Source organism: Heptranchias perlo, chromosome 11, assembly GCF_035084215.1.
Source record: "Heptranchias perlo isolate sHepPer1 chromosome 11, sHepPer1.hap1, whole genome shotgun sequence".
NCBI lineage: Eukaryota > Metazoa > Chordata > Chondrichthyes > Hexanchiformes > Hexanchidae > Heptranchias > Heptranchias perlo.
Window position 1 is genome coordinate 8107287 of NC_090335.1, and position 12843 is coordinate 8120129.

The 12843-nt window shown below is 43.6% G+C and overlaps 1 protein-coding gene and 1 non-coding gene across 2 annotated transcripts in view; one reads left to right on the forward strand and one right to left on the reverse strand.

Annotated features, from left to right (window-relative positions):
* Positions 1-1679: 1679 nt before the first annotated feature.
* trnar-ccg (transfer RNA arginine (anticodon CCG)) lies at positions 1680-1752 on the reverse strand. Its single transcript has one exon. It is a non-coding gene; the product is annotated as a tRNA-Arg (tRNA).
* A 10204-nt stretch (positions 1753-11956) lies between these two features.
* LOC137327534 (acyl-coenzyme A thioesterase 9, mitochondrial-like) overlaps positions 11957-12843 on the forward strand; it is a 36541-nt gene continuing 35654 nt past the window's right edge. The window contains exon 1 of the mRNA XM_067993435.1: positions 11957-12071. Within this exon, the coding sequence (XP_067849536.1) occupies positions 11957-12071 (115 nt within the window). The remainder of the gene's footprint in view (positions 12072-12843) is intronic.

Here is a 12843-nt window from a genome sequence, read left to right on the forward strand (position 1 = left end):
ATCTGGCTCCGGTGTTTTGTTTCTGCTAAAAAGTTAAGCCCTTTCAAGGACATCAACATCTGCTTATAATTCACCAAGCAACAATCTTTGCATTTATTTAAAATAATTGACAAAATTTAATTGGATATTTCCCCACGGTGACAGAATGGAATCATGAAATCATGAATCAACAAATTTAACCCGTGGACTCTCAAGAAAAGTCAAAACAGATTTTCTGTGTTTCTTTTTAAACAGCGGATATGGTCTTTGGGACGGCATGAGTGTTGATGCAGGATTACCAAGAGAAGTTCTTTGACAAAACAGTCGTTTCACAAATTTACGGAGCAACCTTTGCTGGAAAAGTGTTGGTGCAGGAAGTGATCCTGTGGTGTTAAGAATTTAAGATCTTATCCACAATCATCAGCAGATATCAAATCTCACAGCATGGTGATGTTTTGGACTAAGGCTTATGACTTGGATTTTGAAAATTCAGAATTACATAGAGAAGGCAAAGCAATCATCAGCCTTGATCAAATATCTTCTATACTTAACGAAGAATATACCAAGTTGCTTTTCCTCTTTTGAAAATGTTTTGATTTGTTTTGCTTTAACCCATTTATTTTCTGAGGCAGAGTGCGTATAGGGTGGGGGGTGGGGTGAGGGGGAGGGGGCTGGGGGAGATATATCCAAAAGTAATTGCAAACACTTCTGTCTCTACGGTAAAATCACAAAGTCTGGACATAATTGGTATCTGAAATTGGAATTGATAAGATAAATTGATAGGTGTTGTGGACTCGAGAAGGTAAAATTTACCTGTAGTTTAAAGGGATAATCAAATTCTATTTTAAAATAAAAGGAGTCCAGTCTAAATGGTTCCTGTCCAATGCTGTGAATCGAGGAAGAAAGTATTTTGGGGGGAAATAAAATTGTACGTTGACAAGTCCTGTCAGTCCAACAATAATGTGTCTGGATTTGGGATAATTCTGAAATGATGGAATGGGCTCAGACACAATGTAGTGGATCGTTGGGCAAAATGAAGACATGTGTAAAAGGGGCAGTGTTTTCCTGGAAAGTGGAGGTGACATTGTTCCCTGAGTATTGGGATGGCACACAGCTTGGTAGAAGCATCACATTGGTTTGTGCCACTGGAAAGCAAGTGATGGAGTGAGAAGGGTGCTGAACAAGAACTGCTTGGATTGCTTGACAAGTTAAAAGGAAAGCTCCCTGACTGTCATGGAATGCTGACGGAAGATGCTTTGGCGTTTGTTTCACAGCCAAAAGTGACCTCACCCCAGATGGGACTGAAACCCACAATCACTGGGTTATGAAGCCAGTGCCTTATCCATTAGGCCACTGGGGCAATATGTGATCACAGCTTGGTGCTTGAAACTTGCCCGTTTGTCTCTGCCTAGTCACTGCCAAATTTGATGCCTTTTTCTGGGCCGGTCCTTTTCATACACAATCACACTGTATCAGGATCTGACCTGTTTTTGTGCATTAGCAATTGGTACATTTGAGTGTTGGGCAAAATGTTGATTTTATGTGAAAAGCAAGTGGTTTTGGAAATGTTTCCTCACTTGCCCTGGGTGTCCATTTCAATAATTTGCAAGATATCCCTCTGGAATGAAGCTATTTGTGTATTTGAGCAATGAGGACAAAGAGCTGGTTTTCACAGAATGAAGTTTATTTAAAATGAAGCACACCCCAGATGGGACTCGAACCCACAATCCCTGGCTCCGGAAGCCAATGCCTTATCCATTAGGCCACTGGGATCACATGAGTGTATTAGCAGCCTTGATGCACTTGGTTAGTGCTCTATATTCTCACTATATTCTACCTGTCCTTGTGACCACTCCCTTTGTTTCCATCAACATCCCCACCAATTCCATACACTTTAGCAGTGATTGGTTGTCAATTGGCAGGTTGACAAAGTTTTCCTTCAGCATGATGTCCTTCACTTTGACAAGCACGGTTACATTGATTAGCCTCCTGTTCCTGGATATATGCTCTGATTTATAAAGGACCTTGATATTTGATAACAAATGTTAGAGGGATTGGGGCTCCATCAGAGATTCGCGAGTATTCACGAGTTTTCAAAAATACAAGGCAATGATATAAATCATCAACAAAAACATCATTATGTTACTTCCACACCATGAAGGTGGAGGCATTCAATGCTGTAGTGTACAAGGTGGGTCTCAAGAAATCTGTGTGATTGAAGCTTGATTATTGTCAATCTGCTTACTGTATCTGTTCACTACCTCCCCTGGCTGAGAGGAGCTAACCTCAGCTCACAGCAGGTATTGAGCCTGGCAACTGCCTGGTCTGTGCAACTCAGTACCCCAGCACACTGTGCCTTTGTCTGCTGAGTATTTTTGTAATGTTCTAGCCCAGAGAGCATCTGAAGCTCGAATTTTCTCACTTGGAGAAAGAATGTGCTCTGTATTTGGTCACTGAATCTGATAACCTGAATCGTACATGTAATGTAATTGGGTGTCGACATTTCAAAGTAGCAACTGTGCCTGTGGTGTTGGGTAAAATGAGGATGAAGTTAATGGAGCAGAATTTGTCTGGAAAGTGCAGGTGACATTGTTCCCTTAGTGTTGGCATGGTGCACAGCTTGGTGGAAACGTTACATTTGTTTGTGACACTGGAAAGCAAGCAACGGAGTGAGAAGGGTGCCAAACAGGAACTGTCTAGATTGGTTGTGTAAGGACATGGTTTGAAACAAGCATAGACAAGAATAGCACCAAGCATTGCAGCAAGAGGGTGGATGTTAAAGGGGGGACAAAGTTCAGCAGCTTTATGAGAAAGAAAACTTAGAACCCCAAGAGGTCATTGAAAGAAAGCTGAGGCATTAGAATGATCAAAACAACCAAAGTTTAGAGTCAGTTTGTACCAGATATTTGCTAAGAAACCACATACTCTAAAACCTGATTACAGTGAAAGGCTACATAAACAGGAGACATGATTGGGCCATGCAACACCATGAGTGAATCCACAGTAACCACTATCAGATGTTTATACAACAGAGGTAAGGGATGAGACAGCCACGACTCATGTTTGGGTGTTTTCACAGGGTCAGCACAGTGGGATAATTTACAACCAGGAGATAAGGACAAAGATGATTATGTGCAGAACGATGCAGCCGCAGAATGTAAAGATCGGGAAGCTCCCCCCTAAGAGTTAGCGTTCTCGTGAGGACGGTTGGAAGTCCATTGCCCAGGCAATCCACATAGGTCAGATTGGATCAATTTTGGGAGTGGTGAAGTAAAACCAAGTTGTATTAATTTCTTGTCATTCAATGTAATCCGAAGATGGTTGTATTATAACTATAATACTGTGTGAGTCAATCTATTAAAGCTTGTTATGTAATGTTGACTGGAAGTCACCGGTTAACGGTTTTAGCTTAGTACACAGAGGAAGAATCAATTCTCTCTTAATTCTCAATTCGCTTTATTAACGTTATTAGATCATGTACATACCGCTTATACGTCTAGTTAGATATAGGCATGTAGTTTACAGCAGGTTATACAGGTTTATACTCAAACTAGGATTTAAACGCACACCCATTAGGTTTCCTATTAATACTCCCCGAGTATCAGGCTTTAAACGCACACCCACTAGGTTTCCTGACGACACTCCCAGAGTGGTCCCAGAATAGAAAGGATATTATATTACCCGGAAAAGAGAGACGCTGCTGGCCAGGCAATTCTCCCTCTTACTCCCAACGTCGTCTCCACGTCCTTGACGCAGGGTTCCTACTTCCACGAGGGTTAGTTTCCAGAGTCTCCCAGAGTCTCCTTCACAAACAAAGACACACCAACAAAAACACACACACACACACACACACACACACTCTCTCTCTCTCTTGCTCACAAACAAACAAAGACACACACTGACCCCAAGCCAGCAACTCCTCAGCTTTTATTCCCCAAGTCTGTCTTTTCGAACGATGCTGTCTTCTCCGGTTGGCTCAGAGTTGCTGGAGTGACCGATGTCATCCCCTGATTGGCTCTGTTCCAAGAGCTCAGGTAGCACACCGTTTCTTTGTCTCTGTAAGAAGCGGAACGAATTCAAACCGGTTCTGGCCAGTTCAGACCAGTGACTGAACTCCAGGTCACCTCAGTTCAAAAGGTCAGTGTCTTTGTTAGCACTTTGAATCCAGCTCAACAGTCTTCTGCAGCCTCTGGCCAACATCTCCCCCCTTTTGATCCAAAGATGCCTATCTTAGGATCATTATTCTCCCTTTCTGGGTACCACTCCTGAGGCCGTCATTGTCCCCCAATGGGTATGTTACATCCGCGATTTCATATGATTATAGAAAAAATATCTAAATGGTTATATAAACAATACAAAAAGGAAGCGTATAAAATATACTTCACACACTGTCCTTATGTTGATAATCGCTTCTTCTGTTTCATTATAGCACTAACACTCAATTGTTGCAAAATTTCATTTTTCCACCTTCTAAGCTGATATACATTAAATATGACAAGTATTAATGCACATAAAATCACAATTACAGCAGCATGTGATAAAATCCTGACCCATGGATGTATTTGAACATTAGATCCCCAATTCCAAAACTTATTCCAGAACCCGGGGTCCCGTAACAGTTCACCTGCTTTATCAGCATGCGTTTTAATTATTTTAGTGTGTTTAGTCCATTGATGAATTATCTCATTGGCTTCCTCCGCTATTTGCATCCAATCTGCAGTCAGGTGCGGAATGGGTGGTAGTTCGGTAGGAACATATTTCCACAGATCTTGGTCTATATCGGTACGTTGGACTGTGAGGTTTTCGTTTATTACCATCCTCATTATTGGCTTAAGCAGAACATGTCCACCGACAACCAAGTCTGAGGTCACATTGTTAATGGCCACATTGTGTCCCTCCAGAGGGCACTGTTTCCATCCTTTGTTATAGCTCATAGCCGCCGTGGCTATGTAATAAGTTTGTCCCACAAGGGCGTATTGTAAAAAGGACTGGTTGTTAACTTGCAAAATGGACAATGAACAATTTTCATAAGTACTGAACCCACAATTAGTAAGTCTCTGTCTCGTTATCTCTTCTGGACAGGCCCAGTGATTCCCTCCTTGGTGACACTTTGACAACTCTACCCCTTTCTCAGCACCGTCCATTACAATAGCATGAGATGGTGGATTGCTCAAAGAGATCCAAGTACCCTCATGATACTTGCCCACGTTATGAACTCTTTTTAACAGATAGGTCAAATTGTTTCCGTGCCGGGGAATATGAAACACCGCCCCAACGTAATATTTCCCTTTAAGTCACTACCCCAATCAATATTTACATAGGTGTGGTCCCAGTGGACCATAATTTTACCTCGACCGTCGCTCCCCGATGGTCGCTCCATAAATGGACCCACAAATTGATTAATAATATTTCCCTCTGGGATTACCGATAATGTCACCTCTAGAACTGTGTTACATGAAAACCGTACTCCCGCTCCCTCCGGTATACCCAAAGTCTTTCCTACACACGCTCACCCATTCACTCCCGTATAATACAAATTTAAATCCCCTCTTTTCCCTTTGTTGGTTCGGACTGTCTTATTCTGCAGAGCAAAGTTGTCCCTGGTCTCGGGATATCCTTCCATTGTCGACACTGCTTCAGGCATGTTCATTCGTCGTGACGACTCCGAGGCAGGTTCAACCACAGTTCTGATGACGATCAATCCGATAGCAACAAAATGCATTATCCCCTTCATTCTAGGCTGGACCTGGAATAAACAAGCGTAATTTCTGCTCTTATGTACAGTTTCTTTCAGGTACTATCATAAGTCCAGTCTCTCCATATACTGAGCCAGACCGTCCAAATCCTGTTCCCAATTTGTTTCAGATTCTAACCGTCCGTTTCTTCGAACCCACTTACTCCCCCTTTTTGTTTTATTTTCCCTTCATTTTGTTCCTGGATTCACCTCTGCATGCGAACGCACAGTATCAAATTTGTTTTCGATCACCTCCTCTTGGACCTGTAGCTGGTCCTGTTCGTGATCTCCCTGACCTTCAGAATTCAGAACATCGTTAGCATCGAGCAGCACATGCCAATGATGATTATCTTGTTTTTCTCCTACCAACTTTAGCTGATTAATGTGGTACCAGCCACTCTTATCTGGTGCCATTAATATCCTGTATACAGATGGACTAGCTTTGTCTACTATCTCATAGGGACCGGCAAACTTTGGACTCAAGAATGAGGTGGGCTGGTATATTCTAATCATTACTCTCTGTCCAGGGCTCAACTCTATCTAGATCCCACAGCCAGTTCTCCTTTCCCCATCCTGTACTGATGAAGAGCCATCCACAAAAATTTTAAAAGAGGGTTCTTCCTTTCCTGTTTCCTTTGTCTTTCTGCTTTCAGGCCCCGTCTTACCCCCTCCTTTTTGTTTTGATACAAATGGGCCCTTGGGGTCATTTGCTATCATCAATTGACACTCATGTTTATCTCCCCGATAAACTAAGTTGTCTGCTAACATAGTGGTGGTTTTTACCCCCTTTATGGTTATATTTCTCCCTTGCAGCAACAATGTCCATCTAGCGATTCTATTTTGGCTAACTGAACCATCCTTAATCCTTCCATCTAACAGTAACTGTACTGGGGTGTGTTCTGTTAATATTGTAAGTGGATTTAGTCCCACTATATAAGTAAAATGCTGCACTGCCCAAAAGACAGCTAGCAAGTGTCTTTCGCATACCCTATACCCCTGCTCGACTGGTGAGAGCATACGTGAGGCGTACGCTACTGGTCGTAATTTCCCGTGTGTCTCCTGTAATAGAACTGCCGAGAGGGTGGTGTTTGTGGTAGCCACCTCCAATGCAAACGGCTCAGTTTGATTTGGGGTTTTTAAAGCAGGCGCAACAGCTAGTGCTTGCTTTAAATCAGTCATGGCCTGGCTGTGTTCTGTTTTCCACTCCCAGGCCACATTCTTTTTTAATAATTCCATCAGTGGGGCCGCCTTTGTGGCGAATCCATCAATATGGTCCCTGCAATATCCCACCAACCCTAAGAAGGACCTTAACCCTTTCACATCCCGCGGAACAGAGAGTCTGCCAACTGTCTCTACCCTTCGCTTGTCAATGTCCCTTTGTCCCGGCGTCAGAATCACTCCCAAGTAAGTAACTTTTTGTTTCATGATCTGCGCTTTTTTAGGGTTAATCTTTAATCCCAAGTCATGTAACAACTGCAGTAATTCACTTAGCAGTTGATAATGTTCCTTCTTGGTTTCAGTTTGTAGGAGTAAGTCGTCCACATACTGCACTAGACATTCAGGCCTTGAGAATCCTTTTAACCCTTCCCTCAGTCGTTGGTGAAATATGGACGGGGAATTGTGAAACCCCTGCGGCAGGGCGGTCCATGTATATTGCTGTCCTTGGAAAGTAAATGCAAATTTATATTGACATTCTTTCTCCAGTGGAATAGACCAAAAACCGTTACTTATGTCCAAAACCGTAAACCACTGCGCATCCTCATTTTGTCGAACTACTGTCTCTGGGCGAGTTGCTACTGTAGGGGCTGTTAACGGGGTGACTTTATTTAATTCTCTGTAGTCTATCATTAGTCACCAGCTACCGTCGGGTTTCCTTACTGGCCAAATAGGTGCGTTATTAGTAGAAGCTATTGGTCTTAATATCCCTTGCTGCAGCAGACTCTGTATCACCTTCTCTATCTCTTCTTCTGCTTGTTTTGGGAAACCATACTGCTTCTGTGGTTTGGGGTCTGGACCTTGTATACACACACTCCCGGTCATTTTCCCACAATCATGTTTATGTCGGGCAAATACTATTGAGTTTTGTACAATAATCTGTTGTACTTCACGATCGTTACTCATTTCTCCTGGTTCTATCCACATTTCCCCGATCGTGCATATCCTATCCTGATATTCCCCCACCGGGACGAGTGTGTGATTTATACTGCCCATACCCAAAGGCATTTGCCAAATCATACAATTAACGGGGTCGAAGCAGAATCCCGCTTTGGCCATATAGTCACTCCCTAATATATGTTCTTGTTCTCTAGATAATTTAATAAGAACCACTGAATGCTCTATCACTATGTCTCCCACACCGACTGCCAACGGTACACTCACATATCCCACTTGTGAATGCCCTGTGAATCCACTTAGAATAATTTTATTTTGAATTTTCCAATCTGTGTCATTGATCTGAATGGTGTTAACGGTGGTTCGGGATCCCCCTGTGTCCCAAAGAAATGTAAGAGGGCGGCCTCCGACCCTACCATCCACTAGGGGTCTCCCCATGTCATCCAACCGCGCGTCACACACCCATAACGGAGAGGCCTGACACCGTCATTGCAGTTCAGGGTACAACCCGGAACTGGGTGATATTTCTGTCGTATCACACTGAGGACTTGGTCTATTCGGCCCTTCCACGGGTAGGCTCTGATTCCTTCCCCGACCTGCACTCTCTCGTCTTGGGTTCGGGCAGTCCCTTGCGAAGTGTCCCTCTCGGCCACAGTTATAGCATTTGGACACCTCGCCTTGAGTTCTCCCCGTTCCTGAGAAGTTTCCTTTGCCTCTGCCTCTTCCCACTGTCTGATAAGCTGGAGGAGGTTCCCCCTGAGTAGGTCCCCTTCCTTCATTTCTCCAGGTTATCATCTGATCTTTAACAGGCATTGCTCTGTCCCCGGATGCCTTGGATCGTTTGGGTATTTCCCTTTCCCATACTCTAACCATCTTCCTAATTATCCAGGGTTCCGTATGTGTGTCATCAGCGGGGTCAAACTGATCTAGTGCCTTCCTCGACTCCTCAGTGCCATGCGACACTAGTGTTCTCAGCCATCGGTTCCTAACCTCCCGCTGTAAATTATCCCTGTCTAAGTCTGTACCATAGACCCCCTGAAACACCGCCCAAATGCGAGCCGAAAATACAGTGGGGTGTTCACCTTTCCTTTGATAGCATCTCATCAGCACCTCCACTGGATCCCCTCTGTTATCGCCCATGACAGATAATACCTGGTCCTTTAAGGCTTCATTTGTGCCTCTACCAAGTTTTTGTTCCTCCGGTAGGGCGGAGTGTATATGTGGGTGTAGGCACATTAGGATTAATTTCCTTTCCTCAGCATCATCTAAGCCGTGTATCGCTCTCTGTTGCCTGACCGCTAGGAACAACTCCCTAGGATCATCCCCAGGTGCACACGTTCCAATATCTTTCGCAATAACCCTCAGTTCCTGTACCCCAAGTGGGGTGGAATATGTCATATCCTGGCCATCTTCCCCCATCTGTGCTCTAGTAGTTACCAGGGGGGCCATTGGGGCAGACGGTTTTTTCTGCTCTGGAGCATATGCTGGCGGTGGGTCCCCTAGTGGAGGTTCCCTATCACCGCTGCTGTATCTATCCGCCTTGTCTGCTGAATCATCCCAATCAACATCCCCTAGACCACTTTCTTCACCTCTCCCGGGTGCAAAAGCACACAATATGCCCCTCTGTGCGGCTAGCTGATCTTGCAGCCTCCCTATCACTTTCTGACACGTTGTGTGATCACCAGTACTACTCCTCTTCTCCTGAGCTGCTCTGTGAATCACATTCATAGCAGTTTTTAAATCACCACATTGTTGTTTCCATCTCTCCACCTCAGCTTTAGCTGCTTGGGCTTCTCCCTCCCTCTTATTCTTTTCATGAGTCAATTTTTCGCACTGTAACTGATATTGGTTCATGTGCATCAAATCTGCACTTCTCTGTCCCTGTAGATCAGTTACCTTCTCACTAAGGCGGGCGATCTCCTCACGGAGTTTTTTATTCTCTTCCCTAATTCATCTTGGATTTTCTGAGTCTCTTCTTTCTCTCTCCTAGCCTGCTGTCGGCATTCTATCCATTCCTCAAGTAAACATCTGATCGCTACGGACTTTTGTATCTTTTTAAATTTCCTATCTGACATCTTTGTTTGCGCAATTTTCCAAAGGGCCTCCCCAACAGGCGTTCCCTTGTCTCCAATGTGACCCGCATACTCCCCGTATTGCGGCCACTTCCCTATTACGTATTTTTGAAGGAGTCCCTTCCAATCAAAACAGTCCAAGTCCCCAGGGCTTGGTGATTTCCCTTTATTCGTCATCTTACGTTATTAACTATGAATTAACTCAAACTCCTGTTCTCTGTATACTTTGCCAAATTCGGTTCGCCTCGAGGCTCCCACTGACGCAACGGAGAGATTTATCCTCGAGCCCACCCAGGGACGCCAAATATGTTGACCGGAAGTCACCGGTTAACGGTTTTAGCTTAGTACACAGAGGAAGAGTCAATTCTCTCTTAATTCTCAATTCGCTTTATTAACGTTATTAGATCATGTACATACCGCTTATACGTCTAGTTAGATATAGGCATGTAGTTTACAGCAGGTTATACAGGTTTATACTCAAACTAGGATTTAAACGCACACCCACTAGGTTTCTCTATTAATACTCCCCGAGTATCAGGCTTTAAACGCACACCCACTAGATTTCCTATTAATACTCCCCAAGTATCAGGCTTTAAACGCACACCCACTAGGTTTCTCTATTAATACTCCCCGAGTATCAGGCTTTAAACGCACACCCATTAGGTTTCCTATTAATACTCCCCGAGTATCAGGCTTTAAACGCACACCCACTAGATTTCCTATTAATACTCCCCAAGTATCAGGCTTTAAACGCACACCCACTAGGTTTCTCTATTAATACTCCCCGAGTATCAGGCTTTAAACGCACACCCATTAGGTTTCCTATTAATACTCCCCGAGTATCAGGCTTTAAACGCACACCCACTAGGTTTCCTATTAATACTCCCCGAGTATCAGGCTTTAAACGCACACCCACTAGGTTTCCTGACGACACTCCCAGAGTGGTCCCAGAATAGAAAGGATATTATATTACCCGGAAAAGAGAGACGCTGCTGGCCAGGCAATTCTCCCTCTTACTCCCGACGTCGTCTCCACGTCCTTGACGCAGGGTTCCTACTTCCACGAGGGTTAGTTTCCAGAGTCTCCCAGAGTCTCCTTCACAAACAAAGACACACCAACAAAAACACACACACACACACACACACACACACTCTCTCTCTCTTGCTCACAAACAAACAAAGACACACACTGAGCCCAAGCCAGCAACTCCTCAGCTTTTATTCCCCAAGTCTGTCTTTTCGAACGATGCTGTCTTCTCCGGTTGGCTCAGAGTTGCTGGAGTGACCGATGTCATCCCCTGATTGGCTCTGTTCCAAGAGCTCAGGTAGCACACCGTTTCTTTGTCTCTGTAAGAAGCGGAACGAATTCAAACCGGTTCTGGCCAGTTCAGACCAGTGACTGAACTCCAGGTCACCTCAGTTCAAAAGGTCAGTGTCTTTGTTAGCACTTTGAATTCAGCTCAGCAGTCTTCTGCAGCCTCTGGCCAACAGTTATAACCACTCGGACTTGTATTGCGCGGAAGTTATTGTTGAAGGATTAACAACCCATTGAAACGACAGTAATGGGAAAATCCATAAACAATTGTTGTCCCTTGATGGGTCGGAGTTTTAAAGGTTTAAAGTAGCTATTCTTTGGAGATTGACTGAGTGATTAAAACGAGCTGGGAAGGAGGAATAAATAGTTGGAAGCCAAGGAAAGGTAGGCAACCCTTCAACCCCATGAGATGTGAGGGGAAGGGGGAATAGGTGGTTGTCACCAAGTGAGCTAAAGGGAGCCAACCCTCAAACCCAAAAGAGAATAAACCATGGCGAGTGCACCGGATGGTTTATGTTCGACAATCGACATATACGTGGAAAAGTCATTCGGGTCATGCATGCCATTGAGAGAAGAGGAAAGAAATTGTGCAGGAGGACGAGGAGTTAAAATGAGCCCTTTCACAGCAGAGAGAGGCTGTAAAGGAATTAGGTAAAAACCTGATGCAAAGTATATCTTGGAGAACAAAGGAACTTGTACTGTATCATTGAAAATCTGTCAGACTTTGTGTGAGGTGGAGACTAAGATGAAGAAACTGGTAAAGGTGAAGAAAATTAAAGAGCAGAATTGGAAAGCGGGAGTCTTGTTGTTTCAGCCACAAGAGTTAGTGAGGTTGAGAGAGGAAGGTGAAATTCGGAAGGGTAAGTTGAAAGATAAGGAAGAAAGAAGAAGAAGAAGAAAGATGGTGGGACCTTCACCACACCAGGCTGGAGGATACAGACTGTGAGCTTGAGACTTTCAGTCAGTTCGGAATGGAGTTAAGTCAGAATTATCAGAAATTAAAATATGGTTGAAGTATAAAAAGGCTAATCTATGATGGAATCAAAAAGGAGAAAGGGAAAGTGTCACAAGGTACAGAATGTGTTCTTTTGTTCTCAGTGTACTGACTCTCAACAAAGCCTGTCCCCACTGTGAGTGCTTTCTTTTCGCTTTTGCGGTCTACGGATCCTTTTTAATGCCTGTTTTGTGTTGTCGTCTTTTGTATAATGTGACAGAGATTTTGCATAGATGTGAAAGCAGTTATTTCCAGTATTTTTACAGTTTTTGGAAAGGCGTGCCTGAAGAACAAACAAAATGAAAAATAATGTAATTTACTGGGTTTTAGTAAGCATGTGCTATATTGATAATTTTATCTGTTCTGTCTTGTGTTTGATTTTGATATTGTTGAATTAAAATTGAAGTTATTGAGGTTAACTAAACTATCAGATTGTGGAAACCGGACTTTTAATGAGGCCACAGTGAAATTCTGGTTCTTATCAATTTAAATGTGAGGGTCTCAAAATATCAAATACGAAAATTGGTATTTTGAATTTCTTAAATGCTCAATGTATTGAGTATTGGTGAGTGTGAATTGATCTGATTGAAGTTGTGTTGAGTATTGGTGAGTGTGAATTGATCTGATTGAAGTTGTGT